The 25,643-nt window shown below is 37.7% G+C and overlaps 1 protein-coding gene across 8 annotated transcripts in view; it reads right to left on the bottom strand.

Annotated features, from left to right (window-relative positions):
- Positions 1 to 14,116: 14,116 nt before the first annotated feature.
- NFYA (nuclear transcription factor Y subunit alpha) overlaps positions 14,117 to 25,643 on the bottom strand; it is a 29,155-nt gene continuing 17,628 nt past the window's right edge. For 7 of the 8 annotated variants that reach the window (XM_074236868.1, XM_074236873.1, XM_074236872.1 and 4 more), the window contains 4 exons: positions 24,678 to 24,844; positions 22,803 to 22,976; positions 22,162 to 22,263; positions 14,117 to 19,831 (listed from right to left, as the gene is read on the bottom strand). In XM_074236868.1, coding sequence (XP_074092969.1) covers positions 19,778 to 19,831; positions 22,162 to 22,263; positions 22,803 to 22,976; positions 24,678 to 24,844 — 497 coding nt within the window. In that variant the 3' untranslated portion in view covers positions 14,117 to 19,777. The remainder of the gene's footprint in view (positions 19,832 to 22,161; positions 22,264 to 22,802; positions 22,977 to 24,677; positions 24,845 to 25,643) is intronic. The other variant, XM_074236875.1, reaches the window with a different exon arrangement.

The following is a 25,643-nucleotide window of genomic DNA, read 5'->3' as shown; positions in this document are numbered from 1 at the left end:
CTTATCTCATGGTTCTGTAGATATCACACTGAGACTTGTAGATTTTTAACAGTTTCCTTATTTAAAAAAAAAGTTCCAAAAACTGTTGGTTTTTGAAGAAAATGCAGGCTTGGTTCTGCCACCCTCCAAATGGAAGACATTGCTCAAATAGACAAATTTCTTAGGCCACAATTTCCTGCAAACCACTAGACCTTTATTGCTTTGCTGTTTAGGACCACCAAAGTTCAAGTTCATGTGACCCTTCCTCATTGTCTGCTAGAATATTCATACATATAATACTCCCACAAGAAAGCTTGAAAAAATCTATTATGCCCATCTTACTCCTGTTACATTAAATATATGTATCAGCCTTAAATGAATTCATCTTCAACAATGATATCTTGCCAAGGATATCTAAAAGTAGTGCAAGAATTCCAGCCTGGGAAGGGGAAAATAATAGTTAACAGTTTCATTATACTAAACAGTTAATTAGCTACTAAGTTCCCTGGTAGTTTTGGTAAAAATAAATAGTTTGCTCTCTCCCTAGGAAGCTTGGACATGACCAAAGAAAGAGAAGTAGAGTATCTGATTCAGAAGCTGCTATAATATTCCTAAGACTAGAGAACTACATGAACCATTCCCTACCCTCTTGCCCAACATAACCACAAATTCTGACTCATACTCACAAGTGCTAAATAAACTTAACAATTATACCTTTAGCGATGAACCAAAAAAAAAATAAAACAAAACAATAAGCAAAATATTATATTTGTTTTCTTCCATGCTAAGTACCCTTTGCCTCTGAAAGCTTTGTTATTTAAAGTTCAAAATTTGACTGAAATTCATTCACTCAGGTCTAGTTGAAGAAGCATATGCTAAATTAGCTAAACTATTAAATCTAGGTCTGGTGTATTAAGCAAGGAAAAATGAATTGAAGTTAGAATAACAAAGGCAATAGAATATGATCCTCATTATCTGCTATTTTTTCATGTAGATTAATCCTATATTAAAGCTTGAAAATTCCTAGACACCAATGCTTCCCTTACATTTAGAACTCCTATTAAGATATCCAAAGGGTCTTGATATAATTTCTTTCACCAATTCCATTCCTATTCTTCCAGAGGATGGGATTTGGGCCCTTATGGTATCTCTTCCAAATGGAAGTTGCTACCTATCCTTAAATGAAGATCCTGGTCTTCCTTGGCAGCACAGACTCCAGACTTCTTTATTTATGGACTGCATTTCACTACCAAGATAATGTTATCACTTACTGGTTCTGTTCCTCTGTCCAGAGTACCAAGAGCACATTCCCTATAAGGTGAAGATTAAGGTGGAGGTTGTTGGGGAGTGGTTAGCAAAGGTCTTTGCCTTTTCCCTTAAGATATCTTCTAGATTAGGGAGCTGTTTTGTTTTTTCCCAGGATTATTCAACAGGTTAAAAGAAATATCAATCAAGCAGAATTCTGAATGCCTCCAAAAGAGAAGAATCTAAAAACTTTTAAGATAATTCCTTTTTCTTTTAAATATCAACAGATGAGGGGAAAAGATAGAGGGTGATATGGAAAATGTGCTCTTAAACACATCACTGATAATTGTCATCCTTATATTGTGACTAGTTCAGACAAATAAATCTGAGAAAGTCTGTTGGTTCTAGGGCATTATAGGAAGAATAAAGATTCTGATAGTTTCCTCAGCCTGAATAATCTTCAATTTTTCACATCTAACAGTTACTGTTGTTGGTCAAATCTCCCTTCAGTTTCCTAAATAAATTTCTAGAGACTCTCAAACAAAATGATTTCTAAGTAATTTCAAATTCTCTAGGGGAAAAAAATTAAATAGTAGGCATAATTTGTATAGGGTTTTCCTTTTGAAAGTCAAATTCCATCTGAATACCTTCAGCTGTGAAGTGTAATCAAGAAATACCTTGATATTCAAGATATCTCCTCCAAAACCGAGCACACCTGACATTCAAAAATATGGAGCAGAGAAAAACAGGCCTTAATTAGGGGTTTAGCTGATAACAGCTTGCAAATGTTATGGAAAGAATGCTAGCCCTCTGGGTCCTATTCTCCCAACCAAGGGCCAAGATATGCCTAAATGATACCATATAAATATATTTCTCATTTTTTCCACCTCAATTCTTGTACTTTATATAAGTAAAGTCTATTAATACAAGGTCCTAACAGGAGTGTGGAATGTTATTCCACTTATCAATTAAACTCTGGAGTTGATGCCACATAGGTATGAACATGATTTAGTCACAGAAGCACAAGGGAAGCTTGTGCCACATAGATGGCGTGGTCATCAAGAATTTATTAAACTATCCTCTATGTGAAAACATTGTCCCTGACCTCAAGGAACTCATATTTGAATAGGGGAGAAAGCATGTAAATAACTACCTCTATACAAGATGTATATGGAATAAAGAAAAGGCAATCTTAGAAGACAGGGAAAGGCTTCCTACAGAAGGTGGGAACTGAATAATGTCTTGAAGGAAGCCAGGAAGTCAAGAAGAAATGGCACAAATACCAAAAGGTACTAAACACACAAAAAAATATATGCCAGATTGATCACTAATGGGTGAGCCAAGGACTCTAAGGAGCTTTTCCCCATATGTATTTTCATTTGCAACTTGTACTTAATTATTGTTGGTTGACCTGTCCTGTCCTAATTATTGGGTTATAGTTATTGGGCATTGAGGAGTAGGATCTGGGAACAGAAGGAATTTAATACTAATACTAGTATTTCAATACTAATTAGCATGTAATTTATCTGTGTCAAGACCTAAGTATTGCAAGTATATTGTAGAGGCATAGAGTACCACAGCTGAACTGTATCACCTCATCTAACTTATATTACAGTTGAGTAAACTGAGAACCAAAGAGGAAAAAGATTTGACTGAGGTAAAAGATTTGACTGAGGTATTTAGCTTTTGATTGTAGACCTGATCAGAAAAGTTACCTGTGTGAATCTGGCCAATTAGTAAGGCTTTTAAGAAATCAAAGGTAGGAACTGCCTTTTTTTTAGGGAATTATGCTTTATCTTCACTCAGCATACCCTTTCAATATCCTTGGGCCTTGAACGCTCCCTACCCCAGTGGTCACACATACTCCACAAAGTAATCAATGAAACAACTAAAAGTCACTCAGCTAATTAACTGGGTGGTTTAAGGGCTGTTTATTTGCCCTTCTCTCATTTCCAAGAACAGGGAAGGAGCAACACTACTTAATTTTGACTGTTTGGGCTGACAACCTTTTATCAGCTAATCTAACTTTAAAGGTCTTCTAACAGGTGCTGAAACCTTTACCAAGATTGACTCTCCCCCAGTCACCTGGCATCTTCCCTTTCCTTCAAAATACTACATTCTCCTTTAGGAAGGAGAGAATGGGTGGAGCTAAAGAAAGTTACCAGGATCTTGAAGAGATCATGAAAAAGGGCAAAAAATTCCACAAGTACAAAAATATTCATCACAGCTCTTTCTGTAATGGCCAAGTGTTGGAAATTAAGGGGATGCATATCAACTGGGGAATGGCTGAACAAATTGTGATATATGTAATGTTATGGAACACTATTACAGTTCTATAAGAAATCATGAGGAACAGGATTTCAGAAAAGCCAGGAAAGATTTGCATGAACTGATGCTGAGTGAAATGAGCAGAACCAGAACTTTATACATACTACCAACAACATGGGGTGACAATCAACCTTGATGGATCTGATCATTTCAGCAGTAGAATAATCAAAAACAATTCTAAAAGACTTGAGATGGAAAATACCATTCACATCCAGAGAAGGAAATGTGGAATTTAAATGAAGACCAAATCTTCAATTTTTAAAAGTTTTCGTATTTTTTCCTCTCTGTTTTCTTCCTTCTGTTTGGATTTGATTTTTCTCTCACAACATGATCAATATGGATCTATGTTTAGCATGGTTATAAACTGTAGAATCTATATCAGATTGTTGTTAGGGGGAGGGAGAAAATGGAAAACTCAAAACCTTGCAAAAAAATGATTAGTTAAAAACTATTGTTGCATGTAGTTGGAAAAACAAATTAAATTCCCAGAGGAGAAAAATCAATGTTTGTGGAACAGATATAACGATTTGAACAATTAAACAAGTCTAAATGTATTTATTAAATGCCAATTTTGAGCCAGATTATTGTGCTAAACAATTTTTTTGACTGAAGATGCCCTCTGCTCTTGCAAAGAGATTCAAAGGTCTGCTTCCCAAAGGGAAGGTTCAGAAAGAAAATTCACTTGTGATTTCCTGCTCCAAGTCCCCATCCAGACCTCAGCTGCCTGTACTTACGGAAGGGCTGAAAGGGATGTCTTTATAAATCCTGTTTCCATCTGAGAGGGGTTTTTTTTGGAAAGAACCCTAGGACTCTTTCTGCTCCTTTGATCCTCTGGGGCAGAATATCCTCCTTTAGAGCTCTTAACTTTCTACTTGAGTGGAAGGAGAGTGGGTTAATATTCCTAATGAACTCTCAGGGTTAAGAAATATTAAAGAATAAACCATTATTCTTAAACTATTTCTAGAAGAAAGACCCTTGTATTCCAAACAGGTGACTCATTCTCTTAACTTTTTTTTAAAGGTTTTTTTGCAAGGCATTAAGTGACTTGCCCAAGGCCACATAGCTAGGTAATTATTAAATGTCTGAGGTCAGATTTGAACTCAGTTCCTCCTGACTTCAAGGCCGGTGCTTTATCCACTGCACCACCTAAATGCCCCTCATTCTCCTAACTTTTGATAAGACTCCTTTTAGTGACTACTAGGATAGTAGGCTTTTTTCCCATAAGAAAAACTTTGCATTCCAAAGAAGCTGATAAGACTCCTCTGGTTTGATCAGACTATTTTTACTCACTAGGAGGATAGTAGAAGACTTTGCATTATTTCATTTAGATAGACATAAAAGGGCATTATAGGTCTATTTTTGATGTTCTCACCATCTGGATGGTGAGATAATATTTTATGAAACCTTTTATTCGTCTCTTTGTTACTGGGTAGATTTTTTTTTGTATAAAGATTGTAACTCTGAAAACCTTAACCAATCAAAAAAGGGGCAGCTCCTCGATCATCACTACCTTTGTGAGACTCAGAATGTGCCCTTTTTCTCGAGAAGAGTCTATTTTTAACTGGATGTGGATGATATTTTTTTTTAGGTTTTTGCAAGGTAAATGGGGTTAAGTGACTCGCCCAAGGCCACACAGCTGGGTAATTAAGCGTCTGAGGCCGGATTTGAACTCAGCTACTCCTGACACCAGGGCCGGTGCTCTATCCACTGCCACCTAGCCGCCCCCGAGTCTATTTTTTAAGTGGGTTTTTATCCCCCATATAACTCATCTCTTAAAAACCCAATTCAAATGACCCTCCCTCTCCTCTCCAAGCGGGGCTGAGCCTTGGGGCCGCTGCCGGAGAGCCAGGGAGCGCTTTATCCGCGGCGGCGCGGTCTGCACTTGGCCGCTAACAAATCAATGCACTTGGCTCAATGGCTCTGGTCCAGGGATGAGCCTGTGGGGGATAAGGAGGGCGAGGGAAAAAGGGGCGGGTCCGGGGGCGCTGCCACCCTCGTCCCGCCTCAACCGCCTCCTCTTCTTGCTCCTACTCTCACGGGCTACGTGGATGCCAAGCAGCGCCCCCCCCCCCCCCCCCCCCGCACCGTGGGGCTCTCTGGCACCCCCAGCCTCCGCCGGCCTAGGGACACCTTCTCATCCCCCTTTCATTTACCGCCTGCAATCGGAAACGGCAGAGGAGAGACTCCTCCCGCCTCCTCGCTCGTGCTCTTGCGCTCACTTAAGGACTCCACCAGAAGTTCAAGTTCTCTAGAAGCCTCCGGGGCTTTAGGGGACCAGTGTCAGTGCGCGTGCGCATCCTCTGCCTCTGCTCGCTCATCACAGAAACCCTTCTCCGAAAAGACATCCATCCCTCCGTCCGCCCATCTTCTCCATGAAAACAGACTCAGGCTCACTTTTTTATGCCTTTCACAAATGCTGGCATCTTCTTTTGCCAAATATTACTAAAATCCTATCTTTTTTTCTTGTTATTTGAAAGGAGGATGTCCCTTCCCCTCGCAACCCTAATGGGACAAATTCTTGAAATTTGACATGATTTTATATCTGCCTAGAGCTACACATGCCGGCAAGGGGCAAGCAGAATTGCGCCTTGGTGAATTAGCCACCATCTGAAAGTTATTCTGGTTGTTCTGCTTTCTGTAAGAATAAATTTTAAAAATTAGGACTCCTGTATTTTATAGAGGTGACCAACTCCTTGATAGTTTTTGCAAGGCAATGGGGTTAAGTGGCTTGCCCAAGGCCACACAGATAGGTGATTATTAAGTGTCTGAGGTCATATTTGAACTCAGGTACTACTGACTCCAGGACCAATGCTCTATACACTGGGCCACCTAGCTGCCCCCTCCCTCAATGTATTTTAAGGGAAAAGATTCGGGACTAACTTTACATTCACCTGATTGGAATAATGCTAAGGTGACCACATTTAAAGTCAAGACCTGACATAGGTGAAACATCGGAAAGAAGAGTAAGGTGCTTAGTACAATGGAAGGGATGAGGTAGGGATTGGATGTGAGGATGTCATTGCTACCAATGCAGGAAAACAGACACTTTACTTTCTCTGAAACTTGAATTGCCCAGAACATAGGGTGAGGTTCACAGAGTCAACATGTGTCAGAGGAAGGACTTGATTCTAGTGGCTCAATAGGTCAGCTCTCTATTGACCTGGCCAAGGATGCCTTCAGGTGGCCCTTAATAAATACTTCTTGGCGAAGGCCAGAAAAGAGAAAGGAATTAGAAACACAACTGTCATTTTGTTTTTTATCTTTATAACTATGTTAAGCAATGGTTTCATTGCAAATATATTTCAGGGTTCAAAGTTAAAATTTTTTTCTAGTTATGACCTAAGAATCTCAGGAACACTATTTGTTTCTTCAGAAGGTTATCATGAAAAGGTTTTTTTTTTTTTAAAAAAAAAACTATTTTGTTCCCAAAGGGCAACAAAAATGTGCATACCCTTTGATCCAGCAATACCACTACTGGGTCTGTACCCTGAAGGGATCATGAAAAAGGGTAAAAACATCACTTGTACAAAAATATTCATAGCAGCCCTGTTTGTGGTGGCAAAAAATTGGAAATTAAGTGAATGTCCTTCAACTGGGGAATGGTTTAACAAACTGTGGTATATGTATGTCATGCACCAGAAACCAGGAGGGATGGCAATCCAAGGGAAACCTGGAAGGTTTTGCATGAACTGATGCTGAGCTAGATGAACAGAACCAAAAAAACAATTTTGGGCTGTCTGCAATGGAGAATACCATCTGTATCCAGAGAAAGAACTGTGGAGTTTGAACAAAGACCAAGAAGTATTACCTTTAATTTAGAAAAACAAACCTGATATCTTATTGTCTGATCTTGTTATCTCTTATACTTTATGTTTCTTCTTTAAGGATATGATTTCTCTCTCATCACATTCAATTTGAATCAATGTATACCATGGAAACAATGTAGAGATTGGCAAATTGCCTTCTGTGGGGGGTGGGAGTGGGGAGAGGGAAGTAAGATTAGGGGAAAAATTGTAAAGCTCAAAATAAATAAAATCTTTAAAAAGAAAAAAGAAAAATATTTCCCCCAATTTTGTCTAGTTTCTTCTCATCTTGACTGTATTGCTTTAATTTGCACCAAAACTTTTCAATTTGATGAAATTTAAATTATCTATTTTACATCTCATGGTGCCATATTTCTTGTTTGTTATAAATTCTGCTCCCATTCACAAGTGTTAGATAATATGTCTGTCCTATGTTCTTCTAGCTTTCTTATGATATCTCTATATTTAGGACAAGTATCCATTTTGACCCTATTTTGGTAAATTGTGTAAGATATTCATCTATAGCCATTTTCTGCCGGACAACTTTGCAATTTTCCCAGTTTTTTTACTAAATAGTGTATTATGATCCACAAAGCTAAAATCTTTACATTTGTCAAACACAAGATTATTATTATTATTATTATTATTATTATTTTATTCCTGTGTATTGTACATCTACTCTTTGCAGCTAATCTATCTTTTAATTTCTTAGCCTGTACCAAATAGTTTCAGTAATTAGTGCCTTATATAGTTTAAGATCTGGTACAGCTAAACCCCCTTCCTTTACATTTTTTTCATTAATTTCTTTAATATCCTTGACCTTTTGTTCTTCTAAATGGATTTTATTATTATTTTTCTAGGTCATTAATTGGGATGGCATTGAACAAGTAGATTAGTAGAATTTTCATTTTTTTATATTGACCCTTCCCATTCATGAACAATTAATATTTCCTCAATTACTTAAATCTGATTTTATTTGTATAAAAAACATTTTATGTCATGAAGTTCCTGGGTTTGTCATGGGAGATATATTCCCAGATATTTTGTATAGTTTATAGTTATTTTAAATGGTATATCTCTTATCTCTCCTTGCAGAGTTTTATGGATGATATATAGAAATGCTGATTATTTATGAGTCTAATTTCATTAAAATTATTGTTTCAACTAACTTATTACTTTGAATCTCTAGAATTTTCCAAATATATCATCATACTGAATGCAGTTTTATTACCTCATTGACCATTTTGATTTCAATTTCTTTTTCTTCTCTTATTCTTACTACTAGCATTTCCAATGCAATATTAAATACTGATGGTGATAATGGGCATCCTTGTTTCATTCCCGATCTTCTTGGGATAGCTTCAAGTTTATTTCCATTACAAATACTATTTGCTGATGGTTTTAGGTAGCTGTTTCATATTTTAAGGAAAAATTCATTTGCACCTATGCTTTCAAGTGTTCCTAATAGTTATATTTTGTAATAGTTTGTCAAAAGTTTTCTGCATCTATCCATATAATCATGATTATTGATTGTTATTGATTTGTTATTGTTATATGGTTATTGATTTGATCAATTATTTTAATAGTTTTCCTTACATTAAACCTGAAAGGTCAAAAGGTGAATCCTTGGTAAAAAAAAGGAAGATGGAATTATAAAATGGAAGTGAATGGAAAGCTGTTTATTGAGGGAAAGAACTGAGGTGGGCTGTGTCCTGTCCAAACAGATCCCATCAGGGCAGCTAGGTGGTATAGTGGATAGAGCACCTGCCCTGGAGTCAGAAGTACCTGGGTTCAAATCTGACCTCAGACACTTAATGATTACCTAGCTGTGTGGCCTTGGGCAAGCCACTTAACCCCATTGCCTTGCAAAAAAAAAACCAGATTCCATCATTGGGTAGTGGGAAGAGCAAATCTTTTTAAAGGGTATTGGATAGGGAGGCTAGGTGGTGCAGTGGATAAAGCACCGGCCCTGGAATCAGGAGTACCTGGGTTCAAATCTGAACCTCAGACACTTAATAATTACCTAGCTGTGTGGCCTTGGGCAAGCCACTTAATTCTATTTGCCTTGCAAAAACCTAAAAAAAAAAGGGTATTGGATATAGGAGGTAGGGTGGTATGGTTTCTAGAGGGACTGGAAGTTGTTGGAGTCTCCTTGGAGGAGATTATTTTCTTTGGGGGGGGTCACCAAGGTGAGATTGTGCATTGTTTGCAGTTTCTGTGGAAGTTAGGGTTCATGTCCTTAGGAAGGGATAATCAATGGGGCAACAATGAAACTCAGGCCTGGATCCAACAAAACCATTATTATATAGCTATTAAAATAGTTTTAAAAACAAGTTCATGGATCCCAGGGTCAAGAACTCCTGGACTAATGGGATTGTATTCTGAGAAGATTGCTTTGTGGAGCAGTTCTCACTGATCTAAGTAATATATGCAACCTTACATCTTAGAATTTTTTGCATCACTAATGGTACTTTGGATATTATAGAGTTTAAACTCAAACACTTTAAAGACAAATAAAGCCTCTAACACCAGGAATCATTCCATTATAGGTGGGATAAAAAGCATTAGAAAAAGGTTCAGATTTCTGCCAGATATTTTTCTCTGTCATAGGACTACAATATGGTAAATACAAATTCCTAGAGGGTCTAGATAGCTGATTGTTTTGAAATTAGCTTAAAGAGTGTCTACATATATTGTAGGTAGGGGAGTATTTAAGCTGTATATCTAAAATCTCAAAGGAGAAATAATCCCTTCGAAATATTTCGTAAATCAATATCATCCTGGATAGTGGTAGAGAAAGTCACATAACAATGTTGTATACATTTTAAGTTCATATACCTTACTTCAACCGGACCTTATATTACTGAGAACATTGATACATAGGTGATTTGCTATGGCTTCCTCTTTCTCCTCTATTCCTTTTAAATCCCCTGGACATCATTCCCAGATATCTGATCATGAGATAGAACTTTGTCTTGGTCAGGCTAATCCTTCATTGATATGTGCCCTTAATTCCATCCCCTCCTCTTTTCCCCAATAGATTGCAACCTCTATCATTCCCTTTCCTACTAAATTTCATCTTCTCTACTGATTCCTTTCTTATTGTTTTTGAATGTGCCCATCTTCAATATCTTTTTAAAAACTTTTACTGGATCCTATCAATCCCTCAAGCAATTTTCAACCTATATTCCTCCCCCCTTTCCACCCAAACTCCTAGTAGAGCAACTGTATACTCCTTTCTTCAGTTTCTTCTCCTCTCACTCCTCCTGAAATCTAACTTCTGACCTCATCAGTCAACTGAAATGACCCTCCCCAATTTTACCAGTGTTGAATCTGATGGTATTTTCTCAGTCCTCATCTTTCTCATCCTATTTGCTTCTTTTAACATTTTAGACTATCCCCTCTCTCTTCCTGGATACATTCTTTTGTGTTCTCAATACATTTCTCTCTCCTGATTCCTCTATCTTTTTGCAAAGCTGGTTCTTCATCTATAGCATATCCTCTATGGAAATTTTTCAGACTGTCCTCTTCATTTCTTGCTTGAACTAATTCTCTTTTACTTGAACTACATTCACTTTTCCTTAAACTACATTCTCCATTAACCTCATTGGTGATAACTATACAGATGACTCACAGCCTTTGTCTCTCTTGGGCTTCAGGTCCACATCTCTAATTGTTGGACATTTCAACTTCCTGGAGACATCTCACACTCAACATGTTTAAATAACACTCATTATCTCCCCTCCCTCACCCCCCCCCCAAACAAAACAAAACAAAACCCAGCCCTCTTCCAAACTTTCCTACTTCTAAGGAACTGCCATTCTTCCAGTCTCTCAAATTTGAAACTTTGGCACTATCCTCAACAACTCACTCTTCTTCCCATGTATCCAATCTGCTGCCTGATCTTACCATCTCAAGTTGTAGTTATATCTGCCTCTTTATGATGCCATTTCGGGTTTTCTGGGCAAAGGTAGTGAAAATGGTTTGCCATTTTTTTTTTCAGTTCATTTTACAGATGAGGAAGCTGAGGCAAACAGGGTTAAGTGATTTGCCCAGGATCACACAGCTAATAAGTAAGGTCAGATTTGAACTCAGGAATTTGAGTGTTCCTGACTACAAACCCAATACTATATCCACTATGCCACCGAAATTCCCCAAACCTCCACAGATTCTCTTGTATTTGACCCCTTCTCACCACCTAAGTTTGTCTTTTTTTTACTCTTTTTTAAAAAGATTTTTGAGTTTTACAATTTTTCCCCTAGATGGCAATTTTCCAGTCTTTACATTGTTTCCATGGTATACATTGATCCAAATTGAATGTGATGAGAGAGAAATCATATCCTTAAGGAAGAAACATAAAGCATAAAAGATAGCAAGATCAGACAATAATATATCAGTTTTTTTCCCTAAAGTTAATAGTCCTTGGTCTTTGTTCAAACTGAACAGTTTTTTCTCTGGATACAGATGGTATTCTCCATTTAAGACAGTCCAAAATTGTCCTTGATTGTTGCACTGATGGAATGAGCAAGTCCATCAAGGTTGATAATCGATCCCATGTTGCTGTTAGGGTGTACATTGTTTTTCTGGTTCTGTTAGGGTGTACATTGTTTTTCTGGTTCTGCTCATCTCACACAGCATCAGTTCATGCAAATCCCTCCAGGCTTCCCTGAATTCCCATCCCTCCTGGTTTCTAATAGAACAATAGTATTCCATGACATACATAGACCACAGTTTGCTAAGCCATTCCCCATTTGAAGGATATTTACTTAATTTCCAATTCTTTGCCACCACAAACAGGGCTGCTATGAATATTTTTGTACAAGTGATGTTTTTACCCTTTTTTTCATGATCTCTTCAGGGTATAGAACCAGTAGTGGTATTGCTGGATTAAAGGGTATGCACATTTTTGTTGCCTTTTGGGCATAGTTCCAAATTTCTCTCCAGAAAGGCTGGATGAGTTCACAGCTCCACCAACAATGTGTTGCAGATTTCCCACATCCCTTCCAACAATGATCATTATCCTTTCTGGTCATATTGGCTATTCTAAGTAATGATTTAGAGCAATTTGTTATATGAGTATGGATTGCTTTGATCTCCTCATCTGTAAATTGCCTTTGCATATCCTTTGACCATTTGTCAGTTGGGGAAATGGCTTTTTTAAAAATTTGACTCAGTTCACTGTGTATTTTAGAAATGAGTCCTTTGTCAGAAACATTAGTTGTAAAGATTGTTTCCCAGTTTACATTTCTTTTGATCTTGGTTACAGTGGTTTTGTCTGTGCAAAAGCTTTTTAATTTAATGTAATCGAAACCATCTAGTTTGCTTTTAGTGATGTTCTCTATTTCTTCCTTAGCATAAATTACTTGCCTTTCCATAGATCTGACAGGTAAACTAGTCCTTGATCTTCTAGTTTGCTTATAGTATTGTTTTTTTATATCTAAATCCTATTTCCATTTGGATCTTATCTTGGTATAGGCTGTGAGGTATTAGTCTAATCTAAGTTTCTTCCATACTAACTTCCAATTTTCCCAACAGTTTTTATTGAAGAGAGAGTTTTTATTCCAATAGCTGGACTCTGGGTTTATCAAACAGCAGATTGCTATAATCGTTACCTGCTATTGCATCTAGTCTATTCCACTGGTCCACTACTCTATTTCTTAACCAGTTTTGATGACATGCTTTATAATTTTAGATCAGGTAGGGCTAAGTCATCTTTTGCACTTCTTTTCATTAAATCCCTGGAAATTCTTGACTTTTTATTTCTTCATATGAATTTACTTACAACTTTTTCCTAACTCATTAAAGAATTTTTTTTGGAATTTTGATTGGTAGGGTACTAAGTAGCTAGGTTTATGTCTTAATCACCTTTCATCTGATTGTTCCAATAGCTTCCTAATTGGTCTTCTGATTTATATTTATCACTTTTTTCCCAATCCAATCCATCCTCCATATTTTACAAAATGATTCTCTTTAAGCACAGCCCTAAAGGTCTGCTTTTCAGTGAACTCTACAGGGCCCCTGTTACCTCTAGGAGCAAATAGAAATTCCTTGAACTTTTAAAGACCTTCACAACCTCCCCAACTGAACTTTCCAGTTTTATTGTGCATCCCTCCCTTTTCCACTATACCACCCAGTCTATTTCTCCCATGTCACTCTCATGTCACTTCTCTTGCCTTTGCATTGTTGACCCTCATGCATGTTAGGCATTCCTTCCTCACCTGTGCCTGTTCAAAGCCCTATCTTCCTCAGAAACATAACTCAAGTATCCCTTATACATGAAGCCTTCCCTGAACCCTCTCTGCCTTCAACTACTAGTGCTCTTCTGACCAAACTACCTTGGTTCTAATTATATTTATTCATGAAATTCTTGTCTCCATTTTTAGAATGTTAAGATTGTTTCATTCTTTGAATCTTCAGTACCTGAAAGATATTAGATCCAACATCTTCATTGGTTGGTTCTCAATATAATTTTCAATTTACCACTTTGTTTTCTAAATTTTGAAGTATTTTATTATTTATGAATTTAGGAAAGTCATTGTCTTGGCAAAAAGAATATTCTTGTTAATGGTCAGTCTAGGAGTTTGGTGGAGATGGAACCTGAGGTCAGAAAGAACTGGGTCAGGTTGTGCAAAGGGACAGATGATGCCTCTCATTGACACACAACACTGTGATATAGAAATACAGAACAGCATGCTGAGAGATCAGCCCCCCCCCCCCCCCACCCGGGACAGCCTGACATGGACACATGAAAGGATGCTCAGAGTGCTGCCAGTTCCATAACTTCATAGAAGCATGTTGCTTCATTACAACACTGAAAGCTAAGTCTCACTAGAGAGACAGACCTACCCATCCACCCAAGACCCTGGCCAATGGAAAAAACATACCCAGAAACAGACTCTTATAGACCCACAACCACAGATGAGTCCTCATAGCTTCTCTGAGAAAATCTGTTCATCTCAGCCTTTAGGATACTGCAGTAAAAGGAGGCCAATGGTTCCCAAAGAATGGTGGCCTTCCCACTTGCCTGCTACCTTCTACACACATACTATCCCTTCTCCATCTCCGTCCTCCCTCCCCATGACAAAATTAGGGAAAGAATCATTTGATATAGCCACCACCTTCTCATTCCCAAGCCAATAAGGAGCAGGGATTTTTGGAAAGGTTGTCAAAGGTAATTTCCAAAGTAGTAAGGTCTGTTGAGTTCCCCTGGCAGGCTCAGAGAAGATGGTTGAGCAATTTGGAAGATAACAGATACAATCAGTATCTCTGTGGGAGCTTGGTCACAGTGTGGATGGCACTTGATTTTGTAAAAAGTGCATTGAATAAGGTTTTGACTTCAGCCAAACAAGCAGAATCCTCGGCCACCTGGTGATGAGCTGAAAGGGCTGGGATAGAAAATGTAGATGTCTAGGAAGGTGATGGTAGAGTTAAAAAGTCTCTGGCATTCACTCACTATGGACTATATGAACCTCCACCTCTGAATGAACTGATTAGCAGTCTCAGCTGTTGAGAGTTGTCAAAGTTATCAAAGAGCTCATGGGGATACCACCTCTATTGGACAGTTACACAGTAGGAAATCCATCTTACCCTTCCAGTTGTCATAATCTACAAGGCAGCCAAGATCTGGAGGCCCTCTTTAATTGTGCATTGTCTGTCAGCCAGGGGCTGTAAGACCTCACTATCAGTAGAGAGGAACACAAGACAAACAACATACCTGGCATCTGGAGGCAGATAGCTGACAGAGGCATCCAAGAAGCCATCTAGATTGAAGTAGGATAGGTAGAAGTGTCCAGATCTTACTTGCCCAGAAGGCAGATGTTCCCAAACAAGGACAGAAGTCTTCCAAGTAAACCTGCTCTTTATGCTGTAATTACCAGGTTATCACCAGCAGCCAAGGTAGAGAAAGCCAGCCTGGGTTCATCCAGACTGTATCATAATGGGGCAGGTAAGGCCAGCAAGAAACTCACACCAGCTGTCAAGGCTCAACTCTGAGCAAGTGGGCAGCTGCTCTGATACCCAGCTCTTAATGATGCTCATACCTGCTTAGATCATCATCTGAACATACACCCCCAGGAGCTCATGGAACAGTTGTGCTAGACAAGGGGTCAAGTAACTACTGCCAGCACTAATAGCCCCTTCTGCATGAAGACTAGTGTGTGATGAGGCAGATGAAATTGTCCCTACTATGAATTAATGAAACCAGGACATCATATCTATGTTGGCAGATGGTGGTTCCTCCAAAGACCAAAGTGGGGATAGGTTTTCCAACCTTGCTCAGCACAAATATACTTCTGTGACTGTCCTGATCCTCAACTATATCTTCCTCCTCTTGGGAACCAGAAGTCAAACATATCTTTTACCAGTGCCAGTCATTTTGTCTGACTTTATCAAGTGTCCCATCCCTTTAGTTTCCTTCTCTAAAGTCTAATCTGAAAATTCATGCACATCTAGCTAAGCTGGGGCATCCTCCTTGGGCATACTAGAGTGCTCTCTGGACCCAGCCATAACTACTTGAACCCTCTTAGCATTAGATTTCACAAGACTCCTGGATTCTGAGGAAACCCCATTAGCTCCCCATCATTGATAACCCTGAAAGACTCCAGTCACTGGGCTTGCAGGACTACCCCTCTTTTCACATCCTGTTGAATTTTGAGGCCACTTAAAGAGTAATTTGCCACTTTTCTAAGGAAGTCACAGGCAGGACTGTTGTAGTAGGGTGAGATAACTCCTGTCCTGAGAAACATTGTGGTTATCATATGACCATTGGTATCAATAAGCTAAAAGATTTTAGCAATGTAAGAAGGTAGTCTTCCATAGATGGTGAAGCCGGAATGTTTCTGTCCTTTTCCCTTCCTGTTTGGTAACTTTAAATAACTATTCAATGGTCAGATCTCATGTTGTTGTTCAGTCGCTTTCAGTCCCATCCAACTCTTCATGACCCCATTTGGGATTTTCTTGGAAAAGATACTGGAGTGTAGTTGAGGAAACTGACAAACAGGGTTAAGCAACTTGCTCAGTCACAAAGCTAGTGTCTGAAGCCAGATTTGAACTCCAGATGATCTCACAGGTTCATAAATCTAAAGTTGGAAAAGCACCATCAGATCATCTTGTTCAAAGCTCTGCATTTCAGAATTGTGTAAACAATACTGAGGTTTAGACTATGACAATTTGCCAAACATAACATATGTAGTAAATGTAGATCCAGTATATGAATCTAAGTACTCTGATTCCAATATAGCATTTTATCAATTACATCATGCTACTTTTCTTTAGGAAGGAAACAAGATACAAGCAAAAACAAGCAAATCTGTAAAATATTCTCATTTGGTTATTCCTCAGAAAAACCTTGGTACATAGGTAATATTGTTTTCAATTTTACCCATCAAGGCAACTGAAGCAGATTAAAGTGACCAACATCACTTAACTAGTGAATGAGGATCAAACTGAACAGTATACTCTATTCACTGAGCTAACTAGTTGACCCTTAGTATCTTTAAAGAAAATCTTCCAACTGGGTCCAAATTGAATAAAATCTAACTTCTGTATTTTCCCTTAGAAAAGCAAACTGACTACTTTCATAAGAGTCCAAGGAAAATACAGCTTACAAAATTAATAACTGCCATTTCAGACAACAGAGTGATATAGATTAAAGAACATTATCACATAAACAAGCTAGATTTAGGAACACAGGATGGAAGAAGTCAAAGAAATAAAAATGCTTCCCTAAAACACAAACTTTTATTTTAATATTTTTATAAATTTCTTTTAAAAAATAACAATGGGAAATTACTCTGAATTCCAATGTCACCAATGATCACCTGTACTCCCCTCTCCCTTGGGGGGAAAACCTTCATATAGCTTAAGATCACAAATGAAAGCCAAGACATTATTAACAGGCACCCACCCACAACCCAGAAAACGTTCCCCTGGTCCAGCGGTATAGACATGGACATGTTATATGTAACAATGCACTTAAAAATATATATATATAATATATATTTATATGTACATACACACACAATTATCCTGCAAAAAAAGTACTCAAATGAAATCTAACACTACATATTATGCCAATTATTCATTCATCCAGTCAACTTTTTCAATTGTAAGGTCATTAGAACAGTCACACCTATAGACTAGAAAAGCATTTCCTGGGAGCAAATTAAGAAAAATAATTTCTGAAACCCCAAACTCTCCTTGCAAAGTCATTGTGTTTCAAGATAACAAAGAGAGACCTGACCCTCTAAATGTAAAAGTCAAACTGAAAACTGAGAGTTCCCCACCCCACCCCACAACAAAAGAATTCAAACAACAAAAATCCCTAAAGAACCTAGATGTAAAATTGAGCAACATTACATTTGCAGGGTAGTTACTATGTACAAGTTTACAAACATAAATAAATACAGTTTAAAAATTGCTTTTTCTTAATGAGCTTGAGCTTTAAAGATCAGGTTTGAGGGGCTTCCTCTTTTTAATACTGGATTCTAAAGATAAACCAGGAATCTAAACCCCTTCTGTTTTGTCATCATACAAACTTTGTTCTTACTAAGTAAGACAAGCCTTTGAAACCATAGAATAACCACAAATTAATTCTCAAGGGAGTATCTGAAAGGAACAGAATCTCCTGATTATGGAAGCCACACTAGATATATGGATTGCAGAATCTAGTAGTCCTGGGATGAGGGAGATGTATCCATCCATAACTCTGCCACTGTCCCCATAAGTCCTTACTTTTTGATTCATTTCCTTTTAAAAGTTAAATTTTTCCCTCCCTTTTTTCCCAAGCAACATTTTTACAGGGAAGACAAAAGGGAGAAAGCATCTTTTCCCTCTCATTTATACTTTAGCTCCAGCTTTTTTCAGTAAAATTCTGAATATTTTTAGCCACTTTTGTTCAATAGACAGCAACTCTTCTAAAATTATCACCTTAATTCTCTGAACCATGAGGCTCAAGAGATAGAAGCTTGTTTTATGACAGACACTCAGATGTGGTAACCTTGCTCATTCCTGATGTTTAGAGGGCTCCAGAATCTATTTCCAGTTTGGTCCCACAGTAAGGGTATAATGTAAAAGCCTTTCTGTACAAGACCCCTGAATTAAAGTGTAGGATTACATATTAAATGGGGAAAGCAAGTGGAAAGAGGCATTCATACACCAGCTGCCAAGGGGATTTTAAAAAACAAAATCAGCTGAAGGAACAAAATTGCATCACTGGCTCCAAGAAGTAACATGGAATAACCATGGCACCTGGGTAAAAGCTTTGTTTTTTTTTTTGGAAATGGCCAGGGACTAATAAAATAACTCTCAAAGAAAGATAGTAAGTAAATTTCTACTCTCTTGCTAGGTTAGGTTTTAGTGTGAATCTGTTCCTCACACTCTTCATTTCCTAACACTCTTCCCCAGGTCTCCATTGAGTCGTGTTACAAAAACCACGGACTCACACACACAAAAACAAAACATAGCATCCTCCCTTCTATTCTTGAAATGCTGCCAAAGGACAGTTTTATATAAGTCTGTGATTAGCAACCTACAGTTTTGTTCTCTATATTTTACTGACTGCAAAGGTTCCCAGCATTTGAACACACAAAAAAAATCTAAACTGTTTCTTGCTTCCAGGAATGGTAACTTCTAGGACAGGCCGTTCTTAGGAAACTTATGGGGGGAAAATGAGAAAATCTGTGATTCAGGTGATCTCACTCTATATAAAATCGGTTACATTTTCAGTGAAAAGGCAGGTTAAGACCACCTAAACTAAGGAGAAGCTTTTAAAATGCTGGTGAGTCTGATTCTCTTACTCCAGAGTGTATTTTTCCCTTGGCATTAAACCAAACAGGTGGATTCAGGTTCTTGCTATAATCATAGACTGATTGAACCTTATTCTTAGGGAACAGTATGTTCTTTACATCACAGATTGGAAATTTCCTCTGCCTGAAAGTCATCTCTGCATGCAACATGTTCATTTTGTTGGTCACACAAAAAATCTCAAACTTCCTGGATGGAGGAACCTAACCAAACTCCAAGTGGGAAGAAGTGGGCTGAGGTTTCCTGGACTGCAGTCTTGCTAACGATCGACAAGTAACTCTCCCCTGGGATGGCCCTGTTTCACCAGCCAAATTAAGTGCTGCTTGTAGTACTGTGTTGTTGGCTCTTTGTCTCTTGTACCATCCAAATACATGAAATACTAATGTCATTAAGTCTGAAGTCCTGACTGAGAGGGGTAGGACAGAGTCCGTGGAATTTCAATTCGCCAGAGATCACTGCAATTATAATACCAACCACTTATTAAAAATTAAGTGGTTTCTGTTTTGTAGAAAAGGGCAGAATGTGATCATGAGTGTCCCACGGGAAAGTCTGCTCAATTTCCTGGGATAATGGGACACAGTGGAGAGGAACCTGGATCAGCTCACTCTCTCTGCTTTTGGTTAGGATACTCGAATCATTTGTGCCATTGCTTCTTCATCTGCTTGATTTGGATCCTGTAGACAAAGAAACAATAAAAATCAAAGTTAAATATTTCTGAATTTTACAACCAGTCTTCATAGAAAAAAAAACAACTATCAAAAGCAAACTACATATAGAAAATTTATCTGTCTACACAGTAAAAAGAACAGATAGCATCGCCTGCAAACCCCCTTTTTAAAAGAAGAGAGGAGCTAAACACTGCATTTTCAACATACTGGTACTTTTAAGTGGTATGTCCCTAGTAGAAATTGCAAGAGAAAATGTAAAATTAGTCCTGCTTTGTATGGTTTGTGAAAAGAACGTCTACTAGAGACCCTGGCAGGGAGGTTGCTTGCTTTTCCCTTAAAAAGAATGAAACCATCTTGAAGATTTAATTGGTCAAGATGACTGAAGTTTCAACTACTGAAGTAATTTACTTTTCACCTAAGCACAAAAAGCCAGAAACATGAAAGAATCTGGAGATCATCTGGAGTGACATGTTTCTGACCAAGAGTGCCATCATAGCAAGTTTGGAGGCAAGGAAACTATTATATCTTATTCTTTATATGCTAATGCTAACGTTGAGTAAATTCTTTTTGATAAATTTTAGTTTGGAAGTTTATTTGGCTTTGGTGGACCTCTTGTTTGAAGTGGAGGGAAGAACATACACAAGAGTTGCTGACTAATGTGAAGGTAATTGGAGCTTCACTCAACTATATTAAGGCTGTAACCTTGCTGAACATTCCTCTCCATGCTATTAAGTAAACTTTCTTTTGTTAAATATTAGATGATCTATGAGCGTCTCATTCCTTCCAATTCCTCATTTTACAGGGGAGGCAATTTTACAAACTAAGGCAAACAGGTTAAGTGACTTGCCCAGGGTCACACAGTTAGTAAGTGTCTGAGGCTAGACTAGAACTAAGGAAGATGAGACTTCTTGACTACAGGTCTAGTGCTCTATCCATTGTACCACCTAGATTTCCCTCAATCAAAAACAAAAGAAGAGGACAGGGAATCGCCACAGAAATGAAATCCTTACTTGATGAACAGAAGGATGTAGAAGAAAGTATGCTGCTTCAAACCCCACTGAGACATGTGTTAGCTAAGCAACCATGGGCAAGTCATTCAACTTCTGCACTTTAACATCCTAATCTGAAAAAATAGGGATGATGATGATGATAATCTGAAGAATTTATCTGCCAAGTTCAATGGGTTGAGAAATTCTCATCCTTGTGACCTCTTTGCAGCATCTGACAATGTTGGAGACACTGTACTATTTGAATTGCTGGCGCGCGCGCATGCGCGCACGCACACACACACACACCCTCTGTTTTATCTTCTGATCTAAATGCCTGATCTTTCCATCATCATGCATATTGACAAGCTTAACTTTAGGGTTCAGCTATGTTCTGTCTTGGGAGAAGACTCTGTCTTCTATTCTTTCTCTCCTCTCTATGTAAATGTCTCACAGATCCAGAGCTAGACTTGAGTTCCAGCTTTCCAAATCACCTTCTATTAGAACTATGGTGTCAAATTCAAATAGAAATGGAGACCACTATTCTGTAAATAAGGATCACTGCAGGATGCATATTGACCAAAATGGTCAATCCAAAGAAACTTCAACTCCTACATGTCCAAACAGAATTCATTATTCCTTCCTCCAACCTATTTAGAATTTCCCTTATTTCTATTAGGGCCCCATCATCTTTCCAGTCATCCAAGTTCCCAAGCTCAGTGTCACCTTTGACTCTTCACTCTTTTTTCAGCACATACATTCAGTTCCAAATTCATTCTCCACACAGCACAGATCACTCCCCTGATGAATAAATTCCAGTGACTATCACTTCCAAGATCCAATATAAACTACCACTCAAACTCCACAGTTACCTTTCTCACGTTATATCCACTTATATGATGCCCTTCCTCTTAATTTACCTTGAATTTATGCTGTACAAATTACACATAGTTGTTTACATATTGTTTTACTAATTAGAATTCAAGTTCTTTAAGCTCAGGGACTCTTTCTGACTTTTTTATGGGGGGGGGGGGTATTCCCAGACCACTACCTGGCATAGAGTGAACACTTAATAAATGTTTATTGTTGGTTGACTATTGACTATGTTTTCTCCTCCAAAAAGTACATATTACTTGAGGGAAGGGACAGTTTTATTTTACAACTTCTCTCTCCAGCACCAAGTACAGACCTAGCACACAGGTGCTTAATAAATACTTTCCAATTAACTATAGTACTTACCTCATAGGGTTTGTTATGAGGATCAAATGAGATAATATATGCAAAGTGTCTTACAACTCCTAAAAAAACCAAATTTATGTCAGCTGTTGCTTTTATTACTATTATCATTACCTGCATGTGAGGACTATCCTTTTCTTTTGGAGAGAAAAAGCGACCACCTTCTCCACGCTTCCTTGCCATGGCATGACGATGCCTAGACTCATGTAAATATTTCTGCAATGACAAGAAAGCCTTCTATTTAGCCACTTTAGAGACCCTCAATTATTTAAGTATAATTAAAGCTAAACAGCTTGAGCATATATCGCTTCAATTCAATAAACAGTTTTAACGTTACCTACAGGATGTAAGGCACTTTGGCAATGTAAAAGATGTAAATCATTTTAATTCAGAGAAAAGAGCAGAGAATAATTGGGAGGAAAATCTGACAAACAGTTGAACAGAGCAAACAAGTAAGGCTTGTTTGAAGTAAAAATGTGGTTCTAATTGTGTGACCCCAAATTTCAAAATCTACTAATATTCACAATAAACTTCCTGCTTCCTTTCTTAAAATCCACATAAATAGGGAAGATGATAATATCAAATTGTGCCTTACTTTATTGTTAGCAATGATTAATTTAACAATGAAGACAATGAAAAGCACTATACTTAAATTTCCAGAACAGTCACAGGGGAAACAGACTGACCCTATGACTATTAACTTATGGAGCAATAAAAGACACAATGCACTTCTATCCACTTTACAATATATTTACCCTTCTTTCTTTGGGGATTTTCCCTTCTGCCTCTAGTTTGGCCCGAGCTTGTCTCCTCTTAAGAATCCGATGATATTGTTTAGCATTCACATACAGGGGCTCCTCTTCAAGCATTTCTGCTCCAGGCAAGGGGATCCTCTGGATAGCAGGCACAGAACCAGCTCCTGGTACCATCTGAGTAAGAAAGAACCTAGAACTTATTAATAAGCAGCATAAAAGACCCTGACAAAGCAGAGTTGTTGGATCTCTGCTTACCCTCTTTTCTTCTGTGGCAAGAAACATAAAGATAACTTTAAAATATCTCAAAACAAATCATCTGCTGCTTGCTTCATTTGTCATGAATACCTGCTGCCACCTAATGGTTATAATTATAATTACTAACACCAACAATAACAGCAATCAGGTGTATACACACACACACACACACACAAACAAACACACAAAGAAGGTGGTAGAATGTACCAAACTCATTTTACTCAATATTTATTCAGATTCCTCACTGTTTGACAAAATCTTAGTTCAAACTATAGTATCAAGTACTAAGAATAATTATCTTATACCTGCTTGCTGTTTCTGATGAAACAAACATATATCATTGCTAGACAGCCTAGGCCTACTGAGTTTTTGAATAGATGACTGTGGTTCTTGGGAGCCAGTAGATAAGTCATTTGATAATTCTTTTGTTATGTTTGCTAAATAGCTATCCCAATAAAACTTCCCTTAAAAACTTCTTTTATGTCTGAGGACCTTTTCTTCAGGAAAATTCAGTATAATCTTTCTAATGCAAATGAAGAAAACTGTAAAATTCAAGTCTTTACTTCTTTATGGATAACTTGTTTATGTATAGAGCATCATAAACCCATAAAACTTGTGAAATTGAACACTTCTTCCCTAATCTCTCAAAGCATCTCATGGTTAATAGCTATTGTATACTGTTTACCTTAAATGTCCCTTCCTGATAAAGTGTTATGTAAAAGATATCTTTGTGACTTAAATAACTTAAAATAAATCTTGCTGTTTTTAAGGGGGCTTCCTTAGCAAAACCCTTCAATATCTAAAAAAATCCTGTTAAAACAATTAATCACTCTATTTACTAACATAGATTCTCACCTACTAATAGAATGTAAGCTCCTTGCCAGCAGGGAATGTTTTGTTTTCATCTTTGTGTGCCTAGTGCTTGGCTCGGAGCTACATAGTAGGGGTTTAATAAATGCTTGGTGAATACCTGCAATGAAGGGCAGGGGAAGGAGAAGGGCAGCATGAGTGGAGGCAAAGAATGGGTTCCCCCCACCAAAACAAACACACACACACACACATACCCTTTGTTAGTGTATGTTCCAACTGCAAGAATTTCACTTCCAAATCAAATTCTTAATTTAAAAGTTATTATACACCTTCATAACTGAAGTGTTTTTTAAAAAAAGCCAAGCCTTACACAATTTTTTATAGATCTTTGTAACAAAGATCAGAATTGTGCTGCACAGCTTTCATAGATGAAATCAACTCTAGAAGGTATAAATTGGGATCTCAAAAAAAAACAGCTTTGTGGCACAGCATCATTATAAAAAGCATCAAGTTGGAAAGGATTTCAGAGAGTATCTTGGTCATCCCCTCATTTTACAAATGAAGAAACTGAGGCCCAGGAAGGTTAGATGACTTGCCAAATGTCATATAGGTGCATCAGATAAGGGGAAATGAATCTAGGTTCTCCGACTGCAAAGTCAGTGCTCTTTTCCATTGTAATTATTATTTCAGAAGTATATGCCCAGACAGTACACCTTATGGATAATATGACCTGATGCCTTCATTTTTTAGAAGAGAAAACTGAATACCAAAACCTGTAGAGAAGAGGAGGCAACAGGTTCAGTTACTCACCATGACCATTCCTCCTGAGTTGACCACATTCCCAGCAACTGGTAGTGTTACAGTAACAGTCCCTTGTCCACTACTAGTTGTATTAGTATTGGCTCCTGTCTGGACAATCTGTGCTCCTGCCAGACTGGCTGCTGGAATGGTAATCATGCCGGAAACAGGGACTGTAACTTTAAGAAAATGCAGTATTTGTAAAAAGTACTACTAAACAAAAGCAAGTTAATCTCATTTCTATTGAGCTTATTCTCACTGACCCAAAGTAGCTATACAAAGAAAGAAAAACCAATGGCAGTCATCTCATCACTTTAACATCTTTCTAGTAAGAACTGATATTCTCTAAGTAGGGTTCAAAAGGATACTCTGCCCACCCTACCTTCAAATCAATGGGAATACCTTGAAAGTATTCACATAAATATTTCTCTTATTTGAAGATAGGATTTTTGAAAAAAGGATTTCTATCTGTATATTAATAAGACTTATCCAAAAGATAAAAGTTGCTTCTTTTTTACTAACTTTAAAGTTACTAACCTCAAGCTACCAATAAAAAGGTTTTTTAACACACTATATTTTTATTTTTAGTTTAGTTTTATTTTTTTTTAGTTTTTGCAAGGCAAATGGGGTTAAGTGGCTTGCCCAAGGCCACACAGCTAGGTAATTATTAAGTGTCTGAGACCGGATTCGAACCCAGGTATTCCTGACTCCAAGGCCGGTGCTTTATCCACTGTGCCACCTAGCCGCCCAACACACTATATTTTTAAATGATACTAATACTGACCAGAAGAAGACAAAGGATCTAGAGAGTATTTATTTTTAATTATCAAACAGGGCTGTCCCCAAATGCAGTCTGCAGTGTGATTTTATGCAACCCATTTAGTGGGTTTACTAAATGAAGCTTATAAATGAAGCTGAGCTACCTCAGAACTCTCACTAAAATGGCAAATCAAAAATATATTGTCTATTGTTTCAATA

Source organism: Macrotis lagotis, chromosome 5 (assembly GCF_037893015.1).
Source record: "Macrotis lagotis isolate mMagLag1 chromosome 5, bilby.v1.9.chrom.fasta, whole genome shotgun sequence".
Classification (NCBI taxonomy): Eukaryota; Metazoa; Chordata; class Mammalia; order Peramelemorphia; family Peramelidae; genus Macrotis; species Macrotis lagotis.
The sequence above is the reverse complement of the archived record's forward strand: the minus strand, read 5'-3'. Positions and strand labels throughout refer to the sequence as shown.